This window comes from Clarias gariepinus, chromosome 6 (genome assembly GCF_024256425.1).
Source record: "Clarias gariepinus isolate MV-2021 ecotype Netherlands chromosome 6, CGAR_prim_01v2, whole genome shotgun sequence".
Lineage (NCBI taxonomy): Eukaryota > Metazoa > Chordata > Actinopteri > Siluriformes > Clariidae > Clarias > Clarias gariepinus.
This window is the reverse complement of record NC_071105.1, coordinates 37,024,496-37,047,811: the sequence shown is the minus strand read 5'-3', so window position 1 is coordinate 37,047,811 and position 23,316 is coordinate 37,024,496. Positions and strand designations below refer to the sequence as shown.

The 23,316-nt window shown below is 39.0% G+C and overlaps 4 protein-coding genes across 5 annotated transcripts in view; 1 reads left to right on the top strand and 3 right to left on the bottom strand.

Annotated features, from left to right (window-relative positions):
* Positions 1 to 310, bottom strand: part of col5a2b (collagen, type V, alpha 2b) — a 29,709-nt gene extending 29,399 nt beyond the window's left edge. The window contains exon 1 of the mRNA XM_053498256.1: positions 66 to 310. Coding sequence (XP_053354231.1) covers positions 66 to 147 — 82 coding nt within the window. The 5' untranslated portion in view covers positions 148 to 310. The remainder of the gene's footprint in view (positions 1 to 65) is intronic.
* Positions 311 to 4,110: 3,800 nt separating this feature from the next.
* pjvk (pejvakin) lies at positions 4,111 to 7,058 on the top strand. Of its 2 annotated transcripts, XM_053499604.1 has the most exons (6): positions 4,111 to 4,321; positions 4,744 to 4,939; positions 5,143 to 5,284; positions 5,372 to 5,489; positions 5,671 to 5,814; positions 6,686 to 7,058. In XM_053499604.1, exons 1-6 carry the CDS (start codon positions 4,111 to 4,113, stop codon positions 6,982 to 6,984), a joined length of 1,110 nt encoding a protein of 369 aa, XP_053355579.1. In that variant the 3' UTR covers positions 6,985 to 7,058. The 2 variants fall into 2 exon arrangements, with proteins under 2 accessions (XP_053355579.1, XP_053355580.1); XM_053499605.1 differs by lacking the exon at positions 5,671 to 5,814.
* Positions 7,059 to 8,924: 1,866 nt separating this feature from the next.
* On the bottom strand, positions 8,925 to 18,615 carry senp2 (SUMO specific peptidase 2). Its single transcript, XM_053499667.1, has 17 exons — positions 18,323 to 18,615; positions 16,205 to 16,260; positions 15,993 to 16,105; positions 15,820 to 15,904; positions 15,454 to 15,541; positions 13,870 to 14,017; positions 13,196 to 13,302; positions 13,034 to 13,092; positions 12,883 to 12,940; positions 12,736 to 12,793; positions 12,449 to 12,604; positions 12,028 to 12,159; positions 11,555 to 11,761; positions 11,357 to 11,436; positions 11,190 to 11,274; positions 10,985 to 11,080; positions 8,925 to 10,528 (listed from the first exon to the last, which is right to left on the bottom strand). Exons 1-17 carry the CDS (start codon positions 18,496 to 18,498, stop codon positions 10,460 to 10,462), a joined length of 1,773 nt encoding a protein of 590 aa, XP_053355642.1. The 5' UTR covers positions 18,499 to 18,615; the 3' UTR covers positions 8,925 to 10,459.
* A 1,300-nt stretch (positions 18,616 to 19,915) lies between these two features.
* Positions 19,916 to 23,316, bottom strand: part of zgc:112416 (uncharacterized protein LOC550509 homolog) — a 31,321-nt gene continuing 27,920 nt past the window's right edge. Inside the window, exons 2-9 of the mRNA XM_053497841.1 lie at positions 22,311 to 22,368; positions 21,554 to 21,627; positions 21,155 to 21,334; positions 20,913 to 21,024; positions 20,523 to 20,644; positions 20,267 to 20,442; positions 20,073 to 20,119; positions 19,916 to 19,990 (exon numbers count right to left, since the gene is read on the bottom strand). Coding sequence (XP_053353816.1) covers positions 19,962 to 19,990; positions 20,073 to 20,119; positions 20,267 to 20,442; positions 20,523 to 20,644; positions 20,913 to 21,024; positions 21,155 to 21,334; positions 21,554 to 21,627; positions 22,311 to 22,368 — 798 coding nt within the window. The 3' untranslated portion in view covers positions 19,916 to 19,961. The remainder of the gene's footprint in view (positions 19,991 to 20,072; positions 20,120 to 20,266; positions 20,443 to 20,522; positions 20,645 to 20,912; positions 21,025 to 21,154; positions 21,335 to 21,553; positions 21,628 to 22,310; positions 22,369 to 23,316) is intronic.

Sequence of the window (23,316 nt, the reverse complement as noted above, 5' to 3'; positions counted from 1 at the left end):
TCTAATCCATTATTTATTTGGTTCCATATCATTAATAAGGTCAGTAGTTATAATTCTATACTCACCTTTCTTGCACGTCACCCACAGCACCTGCGTCGAGAAGAGCGCGAGCCACACGCACGTCCTGGAGGCGCGAGACATGGCCATTCTTTTCGCAGCCCCTCGCGCGAGAGGGGTATTTATTCCTCTTTTTGTGCTTCACAGGACTTGAGAGATGCCCGCTGGATCCCTGCTGTTCTCCGGGAGCCGGTGTGCTCCGCTCAGTCTCCCGGTCAGCTCAGGCGCTGCTCACTCACTGCGAGACACCAGAGAGAGAGACAGAGAGAGAGAGACAGAGAGAGAGAGAGAGACAGAGAGAGAGAGAGAGAGAGAGGTAGAGAGAGAGAGAGACAGCCTCCTCCCTCATCATGACTTCGGCCACTCTCTAAATCTCTCCTCAACCTGAAGCTAAAACATCTAAAGCTGCTCAGAACATAAAAGCAACAATCAAAGTTGCACAAGTAACATTGTATCCAATGACGTAAACTTCAAAGCACTTCTGTAAGTCGTTCTGGATAAGATGCGTAATGTAATGTAATGTAATGTAAGTGTGAATATAGGCAACAGAGCCAAAGTCACTGAGTTAACATTGTATTGTATGCTTTCATTTATAAAAATATAAAAATACTGAGTTAATACAGACTTTCAGAATTATTGGCACCCTCCAAAAAACAAAAGGTTACTTAACATCAGATGTGGACCTACACTCACTTACTCATCTATTGTCTATACCGCTTTATCCTGTATACAGGATCGCAAGGGACCTGGAGCTTATCCCAAGAGACAAGCCTATAAGCTCAATCTTCATGTCCTTGGACTGTGGGATGAAACTACAGTACCCGGAGGAACCCCCACTAAGCATGAGGAGAACATGCACTCCACACACACAGAACTAAGGTGGGAATCAAACCCTCGATGCTGGCGGTGCAAGGCGACAGTGCTAACTGTACTAATCCACTGTGTTGGTTTCCCTTATCTGTGATGACTTTTTTGATACCATGTATGATGCATTCTTTTTATGAAAAACCTCTGGCAAAGTCGTTTATTTATTTATTCATTCATTCATTTTCATTAACCACTTTCAGTCAGGTTAGTACGGTAGATCTGATGCATATCATAGGAATGACCCAGGAACACACCCTAGGAAGGACTTTAGTGCACCACACACTTTCACGTAACCACACACACCTACACACATTTACTGTATACCTTGGGGTTATTTTGAATCACCCATCCACATGCTGAGTGTTTTTTTTTTCTCAGAGAGAGCTGGAGAACCCAAATTTCAGTGCACTGAAACAAGTACTTGAAACATTAATGAACCAGAGACAATGAACACAAGTAAGCAAGGAATAATGTGGGGGAAAAAATAAAAATTTAATTGAATTCACCTTATTACGGTCATTGATGGCCCAGTGGTAGGTGTCTCTCACCTGCTATGCAGAAGGCTTGGGTTTGATTCCCAGCCAATGCCCAAATTGCAGCCCCTGGCTAAGGTCCTAAGCCCGGCTCAAATGGGCAGGTTTCAACAGGATGGGGATCTGGTGTAAAAAAACAAACAGAAAAACAACCCTGTGCTGGCCAACAATGACAACTGAATACTGCTTTTTAGAACAATTTATTCCAAAACATGGCTGCCTCTGCCAGGAGGTTATTTATGTACAGGAATCTTTCACAAACGAGAATTCCTGCAGACAAAAAAACCAGACAAACACAGAAATGTTTTTTTTGAGGGGGAGAAAGTGAATGTTTTGTGCCATGTTAGCCTCCTGATTGAAACTGTGTTGAAAGCTTGCGGTCTGAATTACAGCCCACAGAAACAAACCCAACAATATAAAGCAGCATGAAATAAAGTATTGTTGCATGACAGACTCTGTACAAGTGATTTTAAATGTCTCAGACATTACATAGTGCATGTGTTGTATTTCTTTCAGAGGGCGGAGGCAGTCTTGATGTCTAAATGTCCAAAATGATATTTTTTTATGATTTGGATAACACAAAGTTAAAACTTTAAATCGCTTAAGTACCCTGATCCGTAGAGATTTTCCTTTAAAGTACTGTATGCAGTTTTTGGTGTACAGTGTACAGTATGTTTGCCTTAATGCCCAGAGATGCCAAAAACAGCTGTGTTCGAGTGAGGTGCTAAAGGATGGAAATATATCACCCGGCTTCCTGAGCCCGGGCCACAGGTGGAATGAAGGAGGGTAGATGAGAGGAAGAGGAGAAAAGCAGCTGTGATGTCCAGGACATTCAGAGGCTCTGTGGATTCGGGACTCACATCAGAGGAATCCCTGCTCAAATCATCCATGAGTTGTTAGTTGTGCTGTTTTCACTCACTGCAGGGTCTGTGATTCAGGTCCTGTTCATAGACTTTGTGTTTTTTAATGATTTTTTTAATTTTTTAGAGTCTGGTTGGTTAGAAGGCAGCGTTTTGCAAGACAAACCACTACACAAGTGAGATCTTGTTCCGTGGACGTTCCATATCAGTAAATATAACTTTAAACAGATAAGAGGAGGAGAACATATCACTCCGTCAGGTGTTTTATTGCTAAGGTGTGTGCTTGTGAGGTAAGAAATGCCTTCATTCGTACCCGAGGATCACTTTATTTTGGGTGCACCTTCGTGCGTAATCAGCGGTGATGGCCCGGTGGCTGCATTTGATGATCCATGTGGAGGAATTGTAAACACAGCTTAAGCTCGGGGGAACATTCAGCCGAGCTCAGACAGTTACGGTACGACCTGTAGCTATTTTCAGCATACTTTCCGCACACCCTTTTTCTAAAAAAGTAGGCATTATTAGAACTTGTGGCTATTTAGGTTGGACTTTCTCTCTTTTCCAAACGGCACAATCACTTTATAAACCCTCGATATTTATCTTTCTCTGTGATCTTGCTTCTACATAGCTCCCGTGCAATGTTGGACAGGAACAGCCTTAAATTTCCATCCCACAATTCCCTCTGTCCCCTCCCAGTTGTTGAGTGTACTAAATTAGGTAATTTGTTCCGGGTTAGCTACCTGGCAGAGCACACAGCCCTATTTACCGTTGTTATCGTCATCACCGCCCAACTAACACTCTGACCTCAGGGATGTTCCAGACGTGGCCCACAATGAAGCTTGTTTTCTGTACAGACACTGCTTTGTGAGACCGCTCTTTCAGACTCACACACACACACATGTTGCAAAATGTTCCTCAAACAGGATTTGACTTTACTTTTCTCCACCCAATGGTGAAATTACAAGGAGGGCCACATGAGGTCATGTGTGAGCCACTTATTCCATAAATAGTGAATATTTTTGCCCTTTTAAGAATGGAGTGTTGTTGTAAAAGACCAGCGTTCTGCGGTGGGTCTACAGCATAGTCATTCATCTACATTTTACGACATCTATACTTACTTCCTAAAAATGTATCATGTACAGTATATATATATATATATATATATATATATATATTCTCCCTCATGTACTGTATAACTCTCTTAGAAGGATAAAGAAAACAGGATCTCCGCTCTGAACTCTGAGCTTACAGTATAATATGTAATGTAAGTACATTTTGTGCTACGCTTTTCCTTCCTAGTGTCTATACTAATTAGTTTAACAGACCAAGATTTTATATCTAACGTTTCGCTTTAGCAGAATCAGAAGAGCAGATGTTACAGATGATAATCCCACAGGAAATGAGGCCTGTTCTATCACTATAATTCCTCTTTGAATGTATCATTTTCTGCCCCTATGTTGACAAAAACGTCGTTTTAGATAAGGATAATCAAACACTTAGTGATGTGCGGTTTTAGGGAAATAATCAACAACCTGATTCTGACGTGGAAGACATGGAAGAAGAGCGCACCCCATTTGTTAGGACGGGCTTATCACCTTTCTTTGGGCTGTTCATTATTTATCACTTGTGCCTGAGTGGCCACAGGAGGCTCTCTTTCTCTTTTTCTTTCTTCTCCTCTCATCAATGCCTTCTGGAAGCAAACATGCTGCACATATTGATACCATCTAACCCTCTAAATGTTAAAGAGGGACTACTTTCGATTTGATTCTACGAGTGTCGAGTCATGAGTTTCTGCAATGTTCGCAGCAGCCACTAAGAACTTTGTAAAGCAGGTGGGAGACACCGGGCGGCTGATTCCCGTCCCGAGCCTGAGCGAGGCCGACCGATATCAACCCCTCAGCCTGGTGACCAGGAAGAAGAGCAGGCATTTCTGGAAGAAGAATAAATATGGCTCGACACCATTCTCACTCAAGGACATACTGGTGGGAGAGAAGGAGATCACCGCAGGTAGGAGTTTTAATGACCTTAAATGGGGTTCTGATTATATATGCTGTGTTTCTGGTACAGTCTGGAGTTCTGTACTACAGTCAATGAAAATACTTTATGGTGAGGTTATTGGAACCAGCACATATTAACGAGCAAACAAAACAAGAACACAACAGCAAACCCAAGAATACAACGGCAACATGTTTTTGCTTTACTCGACTTGATGTTGCATTGATGTTGTATAATTATCTAATATGGTTTATTACACTGTTTCACACTTAAATCCCATTTTAAAAAAACGAAAACATGTTTTTGTTCATGAGTTTTGCTCTGACAAGCTCTCTCTAATTAAATTAGCACATCATTACAACCTGGATGCAAACAGATCTGAAGCGTGAATTTATTATAAGGCAGGTGTAACCCGAGCTGTTTCTCTATATCAGGAGTCTCCTCTTACCAGCTGCTCAACTATGAAGACAAGTCAGACGTGTCGCTAAACGGCCGTTTGGGTAACCATCTGATTCATGAAGTGGGCGTCAACATCAGCGGTTCCCACTCGGTGGCGGTCAAAGCGTCCTTCGGGGTCGTGACCAAACACGAGGTGGAGGTTCCGACCCTGTTGAGGGAGCTGAGCTCGAGGTACTGGATGTGACAAGTGACAAGGATTCGTGGCTTTTATTTTATTAAGAAATTTTGGAAAAGTCTTGAAGTTATTTGGAAATGCATTTGGTGTGCAAACTTTGGCACACCAACTGTCTGCTTATTGGCAAGGTTCTTGTTTGATATGTGTCTAAATCAATTTCCTAACCCCTCTCTCTCTCTCTCCCTGTGTGGCTCTCCAGGAAAGTCGACCTGGATCACTGTCTGATCCGTCAGTCGAAGGACAGCGGGAGGACCGTCCTGTGCGTCGTCATGGAGAGCATCCGAACCACTCGACAGTGTTCCCTCACCGTCCATGCGGGCATGCACGGGACTACAATGCGTGTAAACAAGTGCACACAATCATAAAATATCACAAACGATATCACGTAAGACTACACACACAGGCTCACTCACACGTCTCTCCTGTAGTTTCAGATAGATGACATCCATAATCCCAAGGGGCGTGACAAAGCCATCGTAATTCCCGCCCACACCACCATAGCCTTCAGCATATTTGACCTTTACGTGCGACTAGATGGAAGTCTCGGTAAGTTGGTGGCTGCCTGGATACTTTTCATCCGTTTCTACCCACGGGTAAACTTGTAGAATGTGGAGTTATCACTTATGTTATAGTAGCTATAAACTAAGACGTTCCTTCACCAGCCGCTATGTATCACAAGCTCAGAATATTTAACGTTCTCCAGCCTGACTTTCCTCCCTCTAAACAGATATCTGTGTAGCACCGGAGTCGGTTGGAGGCTTTGAGCGAGAACAGATGCGCGGGCACCTCAGTGGATTCATCGGGAGGTTTTCAGTCGGCAGGCTGCGAAGGTTCCTTTCAGGAATCATTTACGGGAACCCCTTCAGAGCAGGTAACGTGAAACGTGTCCTTCGAAAACTGGTAGTAGATGATATGATCCTGGGGTTCTGGGAACATAAGAACTCATTTTCACACATAAACTCGGCACCATGTTGCACACTGCAATCAAAGCTAAGGGGACTTAAATGAAGTTCAATTTGAGAATTGAAACATTGTTGCTTACAGGAAGCATTTTAGCTCATGACTGTGAAACCCTGAAATTAGTTAGAACTGTGCGCACAAAGACTTTACCGAGAGAAGTCCTTCCAGCAAAGATCAGTAACTGGGTAAATGTGAGTAACTTTGAACATGATGCTACCAGCACCATGCGTCACTACCAGGATGATGTTGTCAGGGTAATTAAAACTTTGTACCGAGTCCATAATGCTGCATGTTTGTCTGATTGGACCAGAGACCCTTTTCCATGAGGTCTGCAAAGTCTTTCATTCATTATTGAGCAAAATCCATATGTGATTTCAAATGGCTCAGAAATGTTCACAGTGTGTCCGTGCAACACATACAAACAACAAAATATTACTTAAGTAAAAGTAGAAGTGCTCATTTGTTCTCGAGGAAAAGTCCAAAAGTTAATACCTATAAATGTACTTTAGTATCAAAAGTATACCCCCCCCCCCCCCCACTTCTGGGGTTATATAACGCACAACCTCGCAAAAATGTAGTGAAGTAGAAAGTACAGATATTTGTTGTAGGATATAGTGAAGTCAAGGTAAAAAGTATCCACTAATAGAACTACTCGAGTAAAGTACAACTGTAGCAAAATCCAGTGACGGAGTAAACATAGTTACATGCCCCCTCTGAACATGTACACAATATATATAAGACTGTTTATAATAATAATAATTAGTGAATCATCATTTTCCTAGACGACAGAACGTTCGAAGAGCTCACGCACTCTGACCTGTACATGGACGACGTCGCGGATTACTACGAGAAGGCAGTGAGTATGACCGACCTGTCCTCGTCGTACCTGCGTGAGGACAAGCACACGCGAGTCAACCTGCTCAACCACAACATCCCCAAAGGCCTGTGCGCTCTCTGCAGCAAGTCTCACCAGCGCCGGGAGACCGTCTACGGCTGCCTCGAGTGCTCCTCGGGTGGGCAGAAGTACGTGCGATTACACGCCGTGCCATGCTTCGACCTGTGGCACAAAAGCTTACGCTAAGGAACTACAGATTAGATAGTCTTCGGTTCAATTCAATTTCATTTGTAGAAGTTTTGCAGAGAACAAGTCAGAGGTGACAGGGGTGTGTGAGAAGAAACCTGGAGGGGAAAACCTGACTCAGAATGGAAAAGCTCGTCTGGGTCACACCGGATAGTGGGATAATAACTCACACTAGAGCAAAGACAAACAGTACAGTGTGTGTTTACAGGGTGTTTATTATATACAGTAGTAGAGATTTATAGTATTCAGGTGAGACTAAACACTGGATAAAAGGAAGACGTAGGAGTAGCCTGGCTTTAAAGTTGTGTGAATCCTTCAGGTGTCCATGTCAGACCATAAGAAATGTTCCTCTAATTGAAATTAACCTCACTCACAAAACTGCCATTTAGGTGCATCGATAAGTCCCTCATCTGTTTATAAAAAAAGACTCATCATATTGTATACTGTTTACACGCCAGTCTAGATCTTTCTCAGATATCGTATGTATATCAGTAGCAGTAGATCCTCTTACACTCCCATGATCACCAACTGCTGGTGTTTCCATCTCGCTCACTCACTCACAAACACACACACACACACAAAGGTGTGTGAATAATTAAGAGACGGTGATAAATTAACCAGGGGACCGCGTGAGGGCGAAACAGGGCAGGAAGTGGGCGGTCTTATTTCAGGTCAGAACTGGGTCGTGTTTTGGTTTCCATCCCCAATTCAGAAAGGCTTTAGCACCAGAGACCTTCATCACCTCTTCATCAACCAGAGTCATCTAAACTTTCACCGACGAGGAAGGTGTTCGTGTGGGTTCAGAAGAAATTTAATCTCATCTCATCTAGGTTTACTGTCTATCTGTAATTAAATTGATACTGAAATATGAAAAATTTAATTTCAGGATAGCTGTTGACACTCTGAAGACATCCGTGACAAAATCGTTAACGTTTTCCTTTTCCCATTTTTAACCATGTTAATTTTTTTTTTTTTAAATATCATAATCACACTCAAGTGTGTGTGTGTGTGTGTGTGCTGGAATTCTCTATTAGTTTAAACGAATGTGGTTTGTAAGATAAAGCCTGAAACTGTGTTTACTGCTCATTCAGGGGAATTCATTTCTGATTATTGTGTCAATGTTTCAATTTAGCCATAAAAAATGCTAATAAATAGAGCTGACTTTGATGTTGAGTTTGATATCTTTAAGGTTCTTGTTTGAAGTTTGTACAGATAGTATACACTAGATATACGTGACGGCTCCCCCTGGTGGCGAGATATTTTCATTACATCTAGTTTTCAGTGGGGAAAAAAACTGCACAGTGAAAAAGTGTCACTTCTACTGTAGATAATGTAATACGAGGCACTAATTTAACAAAGGTTCTTTTTCATACAGCGGGTACAAAACAAAAAACAATATAAAATAGTTAAATAAAATCTATAAAATATGAAGTGCACATTAAATAGAGGTTGGGTGAAAATTAACTAGGCAATATTTAATGGCAATAGAACTTGTAGTATCACTGAAGAACCACATCAATTTGCTTTGAGTTTGGTTAGACCAGCAATTCCCAGGACATGGCTGGGACGATGTGGACCTCATGAATGGCCTCCAAGAAGTCCAGGTCTCACTCCATGGGATTTTTATCCTATGGGCTAAACACAGAACAAGATGTAAAAAAAAAAATAAAAAATCCTTAAACTCTGGAGGACTTGAAGGCATAAATTCAAGAGATTCTCAGCAATGCCCCCAACGCCTACCTTCAGAAGACTGTTCGTTCTATTTAAAATTTTAATAAAAGTACGTGGACAATTTGTTTAAACTTTTAATGCAATCATTTTTCATCCAGCCTGTTTTATTTATTAATGAGGTTTTAGGCTAAATAATCAAATTCTTCATGGGAATTCAGTGCTTGTTTTCTCTTAAGCATGTTACAAATCCCAAACAAGGCAAAAGACAATGTTTTTTCTCCAGTACTTTATTCTTTATAAAAATAATTACCAACATTCTGCATGGACGACAAAAACAAACAGAAAAAAACATCGCATATACAGTAGGCCTTGACATCTCAGTTCATCTTGTAAGTCCCTCAACACACACTTTAATCTAACACATCACAAACAGGTAATATAACACTAATTTTCTATTTTAAACAAATAATAAAACTGTCAGGTCATAAATAAAGTTTTGCATTAGAAAAATAAAGGAGCAAGAAAAAGATTTTTTTCCCCATAAAATCTGAAATCTCTGCATTAAAGCTGGGAATGTTGCACAGGTATGAGGAAGGTTGCGAAAATGTCTCCTACATTTGCCCAAGAGGCGATTTAGCATCGCAGATCTACCTACTGTCACAGTTTTTTGAAAGCCAGAATGAAGAGAGAAAAAGAAATGCTGTTTTTCATAATGCAGTAACACAATAGATAGGCCAGAGATTAATAATGCTACTTGTTACTCCTTTTTAAAGGGCTTTGCTTGAGCATGCACTAGAAGAAGAAGAACTAAACAATAATAAATCTTGTCTGTAGTTTGGCATTCATTGCACTTTCAGTTTGAAAAAAAAAGAAAAGAAAATAAACAATACTTGCATTATAAATATAGCATAAAATCCAGATGTAATATATCAAAACGGGTATGTGCTTCATCACCACTCATTTCTTACTGTACATACCTCATATATGTCTCATTTCAGGAAAACACACACATACACACACCCTTCCAGTAGCACACAAGTAGTGTATTTTAAAAAATCTATTTGAATCCTGTAGAGTGAGAAAAATCTACAGACCATAAACCGTCATCATAATCATCAAGGCACTCTAGGACTCAATAAATACTGCTGCTTTCACTGCAATCCGCAGCTCAGGTACTGTAAAGTCTGACATGCATTCACTTCCGTCAAAGCCTGTGATTGCTATGAAAGACAAAACATTTCATATCCAGTTGCGTTAAAACTTACACAAACACACATTCTTTTTAGCCAGGTTCAAACTTCAGTATTTTTTTTTGTTTGCTTTTTTTTTTTTAAACACTACAACAGATTCTAGCCACCAGGAAGCGAATGACTGTCCTGCGCTTTCTTTTCATTAGTGTACATCCTAATACTCTTTTAAATCACATCTCAAAGTCAAGAGAGAGAGCACAAGAGCTTCACACACACACACAGCCCCCTAGGGGTGATAAGTCGTGTAGGAATGACACACATGCTTCATTAACAAAGCACTTTAAAAAAAAAAAAAAAAAAAAACTCAATATACTGATTAAATGGGTCACGGTCTAGCACAAATCTCCTCGCCTTTGAGTCCACCCACACACACACGCACGCATCTGCGATTTAACCACCACCTCCGGCATAAACAAACTGGACGTGGATTAAAGTAGGACAGGACCAGTCAAGTAGCCAGCCGACTGTAGAAAAATGTGGAGGATGAACGTTGTGTGGTCCGATGCTTTGGTCAGCTCAAGTCCGGTTTATTTCATTTTATTTTTTTAACCTTTTTATTGCTGCAGCAGCTTCTGATTGAGAATCTCCCAGATCATCACTTTACGGAAATACGGCATGTGACACTGCACACAGAGACAAACATGCAATAAATACTTTGTGTCTATCATTACAAATCTTAGCCAAAACATCATCTGTACATTGAAGATATTTGCGAAAAAAAAGGGGGGGGGGGGACCAAGATGAGTAACAAAACACATCAAGATGGTTTTTGGGCTTGGGGTCGCATGTAGGCTTTGTTTCGGTAAGAGAAGATATGCTAGTTTGAAATTTAAATGGAAAAATGCGCTTATATCACTTAAAATGAAAAAATCATTACTTTATCTCAAAATCTAACAGACTGAAATTCCACGTCAACGAAGTTACAGGCACATCTAATTGCTAATACGAGATGGGAGTTGGAGGCAGGGCTTTCACAATGCCAGTTCACATTGAACAGCTCAAAAATATGTAAACAAACAGGTTACTACAAAAAAAAAAAAAAAATTTGGTGTGCATGTACTGTATACTGTAAATGTTACCTGTCTAAAAGTAAGGTGGCGTCCACGTGCGATGTAGTCAGCATACTTGCAAACAAACACACCACAATCGCTTCCATTCTTCTGTTGAGGAACCTCCTATAATTATAAATAAGTAAATAAAAAAAAAACAACACAATAGACATTACACATAACAGAAATTGAAAGTAAATGTGTTTTTTTTTTTTTAATCCTGCTGCAAGCTTACAGTGGCTCGCAAGCTGGTCACGGTCCACTTTAAGATTTCAAAGTCTTTGCCCTTCTTGGCCTCGTACTCTTCCTTCAGGTACATCCTACAAAATGAAAATCACGTCAGATAATCAGTCAGACAAGGTGTGCGATTTGTTTCCATAGAAACCTGGCATGGCCACTCACAGTATCTGGTTACAGATGTCGTCATGCCTCTGACCCATGGAGTCGTACGACCTCACAGACTTCGCCTGGAAGTCAACAACCTAAATCAGACAAACATAAAAAAAAAAATAAATAAAAAAATTAATTAACATTTCGCTCTTATTAAAAGGATCCATATAGCTGACTCTGTAAAGCAATTTTGCAGAAAAGGCGACTCACGGCGAGAGACCAGTGGACCCCCAGGTGCAGGGGAATGAGGATGATGTCATACAGGAAGAGGTCGACAGCCTTGGTCCAGCGGCGCACGGCGGTGTGGCCGCCCCCGTGGAGCTTAGGGAAGAAGAAGGTGCTGAAGCAGTACACCTTTCTCCCGCCCGTTTCCTGCTCCGCCCGCGCCATCACCAGGTTAAGGTAGAAATTGATCACCTGACCGACGGAAAGAAAAGAAAGAATTAATGTTCATCTAATAAGAACGATTTAATTTCTATTACACCACACTGTTGAAGAATTCTCCAGTCCAACAAGTTTGTCCAGAGCAACAGGATACTTTACTCACATATATAAATACTGTACATACATTTTATTTTATTTTTATTTATTTTTATTTTAATTATATATACATTTTACACTCATACCATCATAACTTACATGATACATCATGATGCTAGGTTTTATTAATTAATTAATTTAACCTCATCATTGAGCCAGGTTCCTTCCTGCAGGGTTGCCAGGTCTCTCTGAGCGATGCGCAATTTAAAACCGCTGCTCAGGATTAGATCTGGATCTCTCTGTGCGAGAGCAGCGCTCACCTCCTGCTGCATTTCCTACAATGTGCAGGGGCGCACACAAACACAAACACACACAATTAAGTTCAAGACAGTTTAAGGAAATGTGTTGGTTACGCATTATAAAACATCATTCTTTAAATACTTTTAAATTGTAAAACTGTGATACACAGGAGGAAATCACGTCAGGATGTGCCGTTATTTAAAGATAATGAATTATAAATAAAATAATAATTATAAATAAAAAAATAATTAATCCAGCTTCAGGACTTTACCAGTGTCCTCCGCTCAATGCTTAATAATTTTTCCAAGTTATTTATCAAGTTACCTTGGTCAGTCTAGGGAACTCCTCTTCCAAGTGTTTCCCTGTGTCAAGGACTGGTTCCGTGCGGGGCTGAAACCCTGGCTGGGACACTGCAGTGGTCTCTCTGTCCTTGAGGTTCAGCCGGGTTTCTACTTCGACAGACAGATCTACATCTAGTGGCTGAAGAGATGGACATAGAAAAAGAGAAAATTAACAGAGGTGCAGCACACAATCAAGCCAAAGCACTACTTATATAAACTTTTAGACAGAGAAATTGAAATGCTGCAAATACTGTGTATGTGTGTGTGTACCCTGCTTTTATTTAACGTTTGTTCTTGTTTCTTCCTCTCAACATCACTAACTGGTGCACTGAAATTGACAAATAAGCAACGTGTTAAAAAAAAGAAAAGCTTCAACAAAATGCATAAAGGTAAAATAAAAAACAAGGTGAAATATACCCGTCCTTTACGTGGTTAATCAAAGTGGAACTCCTCCACGTTGGTACATGAGGATTCACTATGGATAGCACACAAAATAGAAACAGTCATAGAATTAACCACAATACTTCATGTGTGTATGAAGATGGAGGGGTGCATCAGTTAAACTCACCTTTGATTAGTGTAGGTTTGCTGATCTCGGGAGTAGCACGGCCATGGGGAAAACTCGTGCTAAAAACAAAAGAGTCAGAGCTGTTTTAGGTTGTGTCAGGTTACGTGGTACAAAGTAAAAACGGTAAGGTATAATATAAACGGTCATTTTGATCCTCCATACTTTAGTGGTTTCACTCGTCCGAACGGCAGCGGTTTGTTCTTTGAGTACGTCTCAGAAACCATCTCAACCAACTTTCTGTAGTGCTCACGGCCGCTTTCTTTCAGGGCCTGAAACGCAGGAGGATGCGAAGGGATTCCATATGAAAATGCAGTTCTAAATTATTTTCAATTAAATAAAGTATAATAATTAGAAACATCTTCAACTGTTTTCAAATAATATTGAATAGACAAGTACATTTATTTAATATTAATACAGGTTTATTTCAAAGTGTCGTATAACAATTAGCATTTAAGCATATAACATTGTTTATTGGTAATAATAATATTCATGTAGAATGGAGAAATGTATTATAAATTTTACTAATAATTATTGAAGAAACTTCCCTGTTAATACAAACCAAGGATTAAAAATTTAGACATAAATGTTTAACACTGGCAACAGATTTTATTTACAATTGCCATCATGCTTAAATTATATCAAAATATTAACAGACCTATTTTTTTTCCCTTAAGATTTTAATAAAAAACCTTCCTTCCTAGTGATCAGTTACATAAAACTGAAAGAAAAAAAAATCCAACAACTAAAACGTTATTAACTACCACCTCGTTATACACAGAGCCCTTAGAGCTAGCGATTTTATCAAGTATACTTTATGTCTCCTTCATATACACTACCTCCTCCACAGTGAGGCATGGTTTGTGCGCACGGCTGGAGGGGTCTGTCTCAGGGAGGACAGGGCGCGACGGCAACAGTTGCAGTGACGTTCTGTGCAGACGCTCCCTCTGTTTGTCCTGGTTGCCCATAAATAACACTGAACTGTTTCTATGAAGGAAAAAATTATAATTATGCGGGTTTTTTTTTTTTTTTTTTTACATTTACTTAATTATGTAAAGCCGTCATCAATGCCAATGCTCATAATCTCTTTTTTTATTTATGATTTATTTATAACGAATACACAACACAAAAATAAACAATCAAAACATCCAAAAAACACAATCACACAGGACATTAGAAAGATACACTACATTGAAAAGTTATGGAGAAAATTACAAAAACAGTAATATTGGAATGAATACCATTATAAGGACAAGTAAAACAAAGAGTACAAAGGGGGGGGATTGGGGGGGGGGGGGGTGGAGAAAAAAAAGGGGGAGGGAGCACAGACATACATGCCAGTCTTCCTAAACTGGTGTTACAAAAAACACAAAAGAAGGATAAATGGCTAGGTTAGACATAATTGAATCCAAATGAAGCACACAAACAACAGTTGACAAACATAACACAAAGTACCTTAACAAAAAACAAAAATAATCTACCCCCCAGAAGAACAGAAAAAGTAATGTTAATGTGACGGCTTTCACGTTCTTGACAAATGTAGCAGCTTCCAAAGGGAAGAGGAGCCACTTCCTCTCTCCATTGGGCAGTGTGATGCGAAGTCTAGCTGGAAAAAGTAATGCTGGTTTATACCCGCCCTTGTACAGCTCGTTAATGGAGCTTTTATACTCGGCCCGCTGTTTGACCCCCTCAGGAGTAGTAGATGCGAAGTTTATGTCTGTTGCAGGTCAGAACACGTCGTCTGTAAGCTTCGCGAATATCCAGGTCTTTAGCTTGAAAGCGGTGGAATCGCAGGATGACAGGTTGAGGCCTCTCTCCTGGAGCAGGTTTCGGGGCGAGGCTCTGATGAGCTCGATCCGGTTCGGGGGGCGAAGCAAGAACGTCCTTGCCAAAAAAATATGGTTGGCCGCGGACCTTCAACCTGCTCAGGTAATCCAATGATTCGAATATTCTGGCGCCTGCTGCGACTTTTCAGATCCGCTAGTTTAGCTTTAAAAAGGTCGTTTTGTGCTTTTAAACTACAGCTTGCGCTTTCAAGTTTTTAACGACGCTGATCAGTTTCAGTTGCGGCAATTGAGGATTTTATACTGACCAGCGTAGATGACAAGTCAAAAGGTGACTTGAAATCGGTTGCAAGTGCCGTTTGATGCTCGTCTAGCTACAGGCTAATCTTGGCCATGGTAATGCTACTGGGTGGAGGAGAATCCCCACTCTTTTCTGCAGTTTTCGCCCTCGTCTTTGACATATTCTCAAAAAAGAACGAACTAGAAGAGCCTGATACTGATTATTGGGAACTTAATGCCTAAAGTGTTGAGGTTTAATAGGTTAACTGAAAAGCTATTTGTGGGAGCGAGCAAAACGCGTCTACACCGCACGCTTCATACCAAAAGTCTCCCCATGCGTCTGGAATTTTGTATACTTACTCAGGTTTCCTGATCAAGGGCTGGGCACCTAAGCAGAAGTTTGGCACGCTCCTCTCTTTACCACTCAGCCCGATTTCTCTCTGTTTAGCTGATGAGATGTGCAGAAACATTAAGCGAAATTCTCCATTAAAAAAATTTAAATAAAATTTTAAAAAAATTACCTCAAACGACTTGTATATTAAACTTTACAATAAACATGCAATCTTTGAAATACAAAATACTGTATGATGCAGGGGTGCTTCAGTATTTACTTTTCTTATCTGTATGTTCCACTCAAACTTGTGATGGGTTTGCTTTTACATCAATTCAATCTTGTATGCTCTTTCAGAATGAGAAAGTGGAGTCCTCAGTGTACGCTGTGCTTACCCATTTTAACATCCTCATCAACCGTCCACTTATTTATGCCGTTGCTTCGAATTTCATCGATTCCCACTACAGAGACATGCCCGATCTAGAGAATCGTTTAAAAATAGACTTAGACTGTGGTGCAATTTAGATATTGCATGAAAGCTCCAGATGACAATCAGACTACCACAAACCTGTGCATTTCTACAATCCCTGTCCTTTTCATAATGACATGGCTTGTGCTGTCGCAATCGAAGCAGCCTTGCAAACCCTGCGAAAGTCTTCTTGACAACTTGGACGATCACATCTGCAAAGGACGAGTGACTGATTAAGGAATGACATTAAATGGTTTAAGTCACGACATGCTTATTGACGGACGGGGTGGATTTTAAATATATCTAGTTACCTCGTCTTGGTCGTTTGCTTTCCACATGCTCTGATACACCATCAGGAGAGTGGACGCTGCGTTAGACAGAACAGAATAGCAACATCAGATCACGTGAACATTCAAGTCCAGATGAAACATAAAACTAAGTGGCGTGATTTGATTTCGCATATTGTTGCGTTTTCTTTTGTTCAAGTGGTAAACAAAGGCCATAACTTGAGATATGCCACATATTCTAAACACAACACAACTTTTTATTAGTTTATTGGGTCCATGCTTTGTTTGAGCTGAGGATGAACAACAGTAGGTACGTTTACACGGAATAATAGCTCAATTCAACTAAAAATGCATCACATAAACACCTCAGTTAAAAACTTTGACAAGATCCAGCTCGATCAGACTGATTTTTTAGTCAGAATAAAAGGTTAAGTTATTCTTTTCAATTAGCCGTGTAAACACTTGATCGGAATTTTTCTATTTAACTGGAATAAATAAAATCTCTCTGCCTATATTTGCTCCACATGATGAAAACATTAAGTCACTAGAGTTTCTATTTTTCTTCTGATCAGTAACCTCTGTGAGAACAACTCTCTTCCACCTGTATTTACTTTCTTCCTCTGGGCCTCAAGGTAAGGACGGAGCACTGACTGGCTAGTCATTTTATACATAACTAGAGGTATAATGGCTGTTACACCTACGTACATCTAGTTAATTATGATCTGGTAATCAAAAAAGATATATTATTACCTCACATTGTGACAAAAAAGTTGATCATGACGCTGCCTAATGGTACAACTGTTGAGGAACGCCTAAACCGGCCAAATAAAAATTTTGTTTTTATAATATGTAAAGATAGACAAGAAACACCCGAAACAACATTACAGATGAGCTGAAGGCGGCTATCAAAGCAAGCAGGTCTTCAATAATGCCTTAGCAGCGCAACACGCTGACCGCCACATTGATATAGTAATTCATATTAAAGCAGGGCATAGATTACCAACTTTTTTTCTCTGTATTGTAAATCCTTTTTATATTGACCTTAGAAAATATTTATACGCTTGGAATATAAATTCATGAGCTTTATGATGTAATAATTAATATTAAAACAAACAAGCAGGTTAGGTTTTATTTTTTTTTATTAATTTTTTTTCTGGCTAAAGTACCTTTGTTAACAGTAATGTGTGTAGAAATGGTTAAAAGGTTAGAGCTAAAAAATTAGGCTGATTTTGTTTGGTTTAACAACATTGTGTGGTATTGGTTTGGTTAACATTAGGAAATTGTACAATTTACCTAGTTCATAATTCTACTGTCAATTTATCTTATTGCAATCAACTTAAAAGAGAGGATAAAGAAAAGTTTATTTACTCCTAGTTTACACTAAGTTTGTCGTCAGCCAAATACAATCTGTGTGTTAAAATTCATTTATACCACTTCAGTGCTATTATTAAGAGGTGAAAATATAAACTAATCCCAGTAATAATATTAAGTTTAGTTTTCCAATTAATATCTATTGGTGCAGGTGTTTGTTTACATTGAGCAAGTAGCTTATTAGTAGCTTATTTTAAAGAACATTATTAAACTCGGCATATAACTGTTCATAACATTAGGCAGACATCTAAGTACTGTATGAGCTTTATTAAACTCTTGACAGAATTTTTTCCAACACTGGTTTTTGGTCCTCCAGTTTATGAAGCGTAAATATATCATTAAAAGAGCGAGTTCTCACCAATGTACAGATAAAACCTCTCTTGTATTTATATATACATCAGGCTACTATATATGCTTGCCAATCCTTGAGCTTGAGCTAGGCTAACTTACCTACATCTCGATATTAAATAATAAAATGTTTTACTAAATACCTGCCAGGGTTTCTTGGAAAGGTATAAACAATGCTAGTGATTGGTCTAATAATTAACTAGCCTGTGTTTGCTAACAAGCTAACTCAGTTTGACGGTTGCACTTAAATCATAACGCTTCGTGCGCGCGCCATGGCGCACGAGCAACCTGTGTAGGGCACTAGTTTGTTTATAAGACAGGCGGGCATTTGGAACACAGCCATGCTTAGCTAGCTTAAAGGTAACCCGGTGTTTAGAGAGAATTAAATTAAAGGGAAATTAAAACTATATAAAGGATATATACCTTTGATAGTTTCGCTTAGGAGGTCGGTAATGTTGTTGTGTCTCAGAAGTGACCGGGTCTCGTGGTGGTGTCGGCGGCGGGTTACCGTCCGTAGGCCAGCTCTGTGAATTCCCTCCAGAAAACACGGAAAACGGAACAAACAGCGACGACAGTCCATCAACTATCCATTCATACATTACAAACCACCACGAAGACTCAGTCACCTGCCTGTTTGTTAGTGCCAGGATCTTTACAAAATCACAAACTTCAACACCACATCAAATGCGACACGCCGTTCAATCCTCACTATTACTCTATTTAGACCTGGGAGCCGAGTCCCAAAAGGAGTCGGTTCTTCGGTTCTGGAACTCGACTCTGAAGATTCATAATTTCTCGTTATCCACGTTATTAAGTAATTCATTTTATATTAGTACGTATTTATTAATTATATCCCCGTTATATATTTTTTAATTTATTTTATATTGAAACGTGCTTTAGAAGTAGATTTAATCAAATAAACCGGGGAATCGGATCGAGTCATTCGAATCAATGAGTCAGAGTCACATTGGTGGAATCGAACATCGCTTCGGTTTAGCCAACTAGCCTACGCTTTGGGTTGCCAGATCGTGCATTTATAAAACTTAAGCTATTATTTTATATACACAAATCCATTCATCCAGCTAGAAACATATGTAGCACTAGGGACCGTGGAGACCTATGGCGATTACCTCTGGGCAATTTGGGAACACCGATTATTTAAATCTTTGGAACTGTGGGAGAAAACCGAAATACCCAGAGAAAACCCACCAAGCTCAAAAAGAACATGAAAATTCATGGGGGCAGTGCTAACCACTAAGCCACTGTACTAGTATATTCAGATATAAATCTCTAAATGTTCTTTTAAATGAAAAGGAAGTTCAGATGAGTTTTAAATTCGATCATTAACATATGACTATAATTGGGAGTGTGTAATCATTTAAAGTTAACGTCTTTCAATAGTTTTTGCCAAGCATCATAAAAATGATGTTAATTCAAAATTTAATGTTTGTGTTAGGAGTCTGATCTCTACATATGGAGCCATTGTATGTCTATAATAAATAAGCAAAGGTCCTTAAATTTTTGCACTAATGCATATATTGCTATAGATAATATAGATCTATACATTGCCACACACATTCATCTGGTGATGTAGCTGAGATAAATGAGAATGTGATAGAACAGGGAAGACAATACACTCTCTACAGATAATCAAATAGGTTTTATGTTCTTCTTTTATGTATGTACCATTGGTATTATTCACATCCGTCTCTTATTATGTATGCTAAATATACAGATAAAATAAGATGAAGAAAAAGCTACAGCTAAAGCTTAAAAGTGGATCTGGCAACACATTGCTGTCATTGTTTGCCTCTGGTCAAAAGTCAATAGTTAAAAAGAAGACTGGTTTATGTGATGAGGTAATGGACAATATTTACCCATATGATGTCATTAATATAAATGTAAGCAATGTAACAAATATGTGTATTTTAGCTCAAGCACAAGTAAGCAAATAAATCAGAAATATCTTTAAAGCATTTTTAAATACTTTATTATTAATTTACAAAGATGCACATCCAGTATTTCAACCAAAAATGTAAATAAACATGTGTATATTTTATCTTCACAGAACCCCAAAAGGATTGAAGGACTCTGGGAGAAATAAATGAAAGTTAATTAGTGTGAAGTAAATTATAAATGTGATTAATGTATGAATATATGTTCTTTAACACACCTTGGAATCCAACAGGAAATCTCGTCTTCATTCCGTCGACAGTGACACTTAAGGATTCAGGGAATTTTTAAATAAAGAAATAACAAAGAAATTACATTGCACCATCTGTCATATATAAATTAAGTCTATGTAAAATCATCCAGCTGTAATGGGAATAATAAAGTTTAAAAAATAGAAATAAAATAAAAACCTACGTGTTAAGCGGAGGCAATGTTACCGGGCCGGTTATGTGCTGAATAGATGGGTGATAAGCCCCTGCCTTTTGTGCTGACATCATAGACGGCCAAGCCGAGTAGCCAATTGGAGGGAGTGGTTGAGGCCCATAGTGATGATGGTGGACAGCACCTCCTCTAACTTTTGTGTTGTTCTCCTAAACATTACAGTTGAGCTGTTAACAAGTAGCAAAGTAGCTTTTGAGCCTCAAATAATGCTTCAGGAGGAAAGGGTCACCTGGCCTACACGAGGACTCGCGCTTGTGCCGGTGGCCATCGGTGGAAGTGCCTTTAGCATCATGTTGTGCATGATGATCTGGTGCATCTGAGCATTTTGCATGAGCATCAGTTCGACCATGTCTGAGGATCGACATCGAATTAAATGCAAGCAACAGGCTTACCGTCATGCTATTCCTATGGACCTTGTTGCTGGACTTGGAGGTGTGCTGTTTTGGGAAAATAATCAGTGACAGTGTGTTCGGGTGAAGTGCAGTTACTTCGGGTGAAGTGCAGTTACTAATAACATGCCAAACTGGATTATTTTACCATAACAGCACATCCTAAAGTCTTTATTTTCAGCCAAGAGTTACAAATATTATGACCTTCTTAAATATTAAAAACAACATACCCTCTTTAATGCTACCGGATCTGCAGGGTGCAGGTTGGACTGGTGAAATCTGTGCTATAAGTGGCTGCTGCTGTGGCAGCTGCTGAATGATGGTGGCGGGCGGATGTGGAACCTACAGAGAAAGAAAAAAACGTGCATTTTTGTTTTTAAAAAAACGATTGAATTCTTAATGCAAATCAGTTTGGTTCAGGGTAAGCCTAGATACTGGTACTTTAAGATATTAATTTGACTCATTCTCTTACAGGTTGTTGGATGATTTGGGGAGGCTGAGGGGCTGGAGGTGGAGCTGGAGGTGGAGCTGGAGGAGGAGTCTGATAAATATAAAATGGGGGTGTGGGCGTGGAAGAGGGTTCATAATGATGCCTTCTGTGAGCTCCAGCCCATGTTTGTGGTCTTGCTAATTCATCCAACATGTGCTGTTCCTGAAATGAACAGGAAGTACGCACAGTATGTGAGGAATAAAATATTCGGGTAATAGAATGAGCGTATTAATAGAAACCGTGTGATTTGGAGCTGCACTACTTTCAGAGCTGCTGGTATAGAAAATTAATCAACACTTTCCAAACAGTCAGAATCAAGAATTCAATAGAACAGGTTGATGGTAACATTTTAACTTTCTGGCATCCTTATGAAGTTGGTACCTTTAGTCTCCGGAGTAAATCTCTCTTTCGTCTTAGAGCACTGTGCAGTGCTTCGTCCCGTCCACCATAACTTCCTGTGTCCAAAAAAAAGTCAGAGCTATGGAAATTGTATTAACCTGTCTGTAAATTGCAAATTCCATGCTTGAAATGATTCATTTGAAAATCAGTAAATTGGAATGCCAGCATTATTAATCAATTCTTTCATTTTCTCCAGTGCTCATCCTGTACACTTCAGGCACAAGCAGGGTACACCCTGTACAGGGTGCCAATCCATTACAGAGCACACACACACACACACACACACACACACACACACACACACACACATACACTATGGAAAATTTTGTATAGCTAATTACCCTAATCTGCATGTCTTTGGATTTGGGGAGGAAACTAGAGTACCCAGCGGAAACCTACAGTATTTAGCATGGGCAAAACATGCAGACTCCATGCACAAAGACCTAAACCAGGAATCGAACCCTCGACTCTGAAGGTGCGAGGATACCGTGCCACCAGAATGACTAATTATAATAACAAAAAAAAGTACACGTTTTAAAATGGTGGCATTTAAAATTTTTGAGAGTGTGAAACTGAATATCTGAGTCATTATCCCGAAATGTACAGGAATATAATGGTTATATTCAATATTGTAGGTATAAAATAAAGGTGAAATATAAAGTAAAATGTAATGATTTATTTAATAAAAGCTTTATTAATGTGGAAATTTAGTTTTTCAAAATTTAAAATGTAGCTTTACTTGTTGAAAGCACAGAGTCTGGTCTTTCATCATGGCCTGCTCTCTCATTCTCCAGTCTCTAAACCAGGACAAAGAAAATGAAACGGTTATCATGTTTTTAAAAAATAGAAGATGAAAAACTATAACAGTATGTAAAACATTTATAATTAAACATGATTAGGTTCACATTGTGATGATGTTTATGATAAATGTCTATAAAGGGAATTCAATTATATGTGAATCTTTTGTGTCTTGCTGAATAACTTTATTGCTGAATAGATTACTATTTAGATAATTAAATATAGATTAATTAACGGTGAAAGACATTTTAAACAGATAGGTAAAGTGTCCTTGACGGTAACTTATTTGCATGTTTTAGATATTAAAGGAGAAAAGAACTGGACTAGAACTACCTTTAAATATTATTTAAATAAAAAATGTAAAAATTCACATTCATGTGTAAATCCATTAAACCTCTTGTAGGTTATAAAAACAAACCACTTTAGTTCATTTACTCAGCTCTGTAACCTGAACGCATTCGGCCCCACATAATAATTGAAATATTCCACTTACAACCAAATACAACCTTGTTACACAAATTAGAGATAGGAAATAAATTTTAATAAACTCATTATTAATCCTCGTGTTGTAAAATTTTATCATTTACAGCTTGAGATAGATTAAAACACTTTTTATTCCTCTGTACATTATCTGTACCGCTTATCATGACTGGCTCACAGGGGACCTAGAGTGTACACACAGTCTATCAAACACTATGAACAATTTTTGAAACATCAGACAACCTATACACTGCATGGCTTTGGACTGTAGGAGGAAACCAGAGTACCTGGAGAAAACCCCCATCTCTGGAGATATGAGGTGAATTAACACAATTTTTTAAAGATTCTTCTAACACCAACACAAGGATATCATAATTCATGTAACTCATCGGATTCATGACTATATTTTTATCCTCATTGTTAATAATTGAATAATAAACAGATAGAAGGCTGAATTATTAGTAAAA

Excerpts from the sequence above, each read along its gene's own strand:
- senp2 (XM_053499667.1), bottom strand. The coding sequence starts at position 18,498 with ATGTATGAATGGATAGTTGATGGACTGTCGTCGCTGTTTGTTCCGTTT. Across the intron at positions 12,941-13,033 it reads CAAACCTACACTAATCAAAG|TGAATCCTCATGTACCAACG; the intron begins GTGAGTTTAACT and ends TGCTATCCATAG. Across the intron at positions 12,160-12,448 it reads AGTTCCCTAGACTGACCAAG|GAAATGCAGCAGGAGGTGAG; the intron begins GTAACTTGATAA and ends TGCACATTGTAG.
- pjvk (XM_053499604.1), top strand. The coding sequence starts at position 4,111 with ATGTTCGCAGCAGCCACTAAGAACTTTGTAAAGCAGGTGGGAGACACC. Across the intron at positions 5,285-5,371 it reads TGCACGGGACTACAATGCGT|TTTCAGATAGATGACATCCA; the intron begins GTAAACAAGTGC and ends TCTCTCCTGTAG. Across the intron at positions 5,490-5,670 it reads GCGACTAGATGGAAGTCTCG|ATATCTGTGTAGCACCGGAG; the intron begins GTAAGTTGGTGG and ends CCCTCTAAACAG.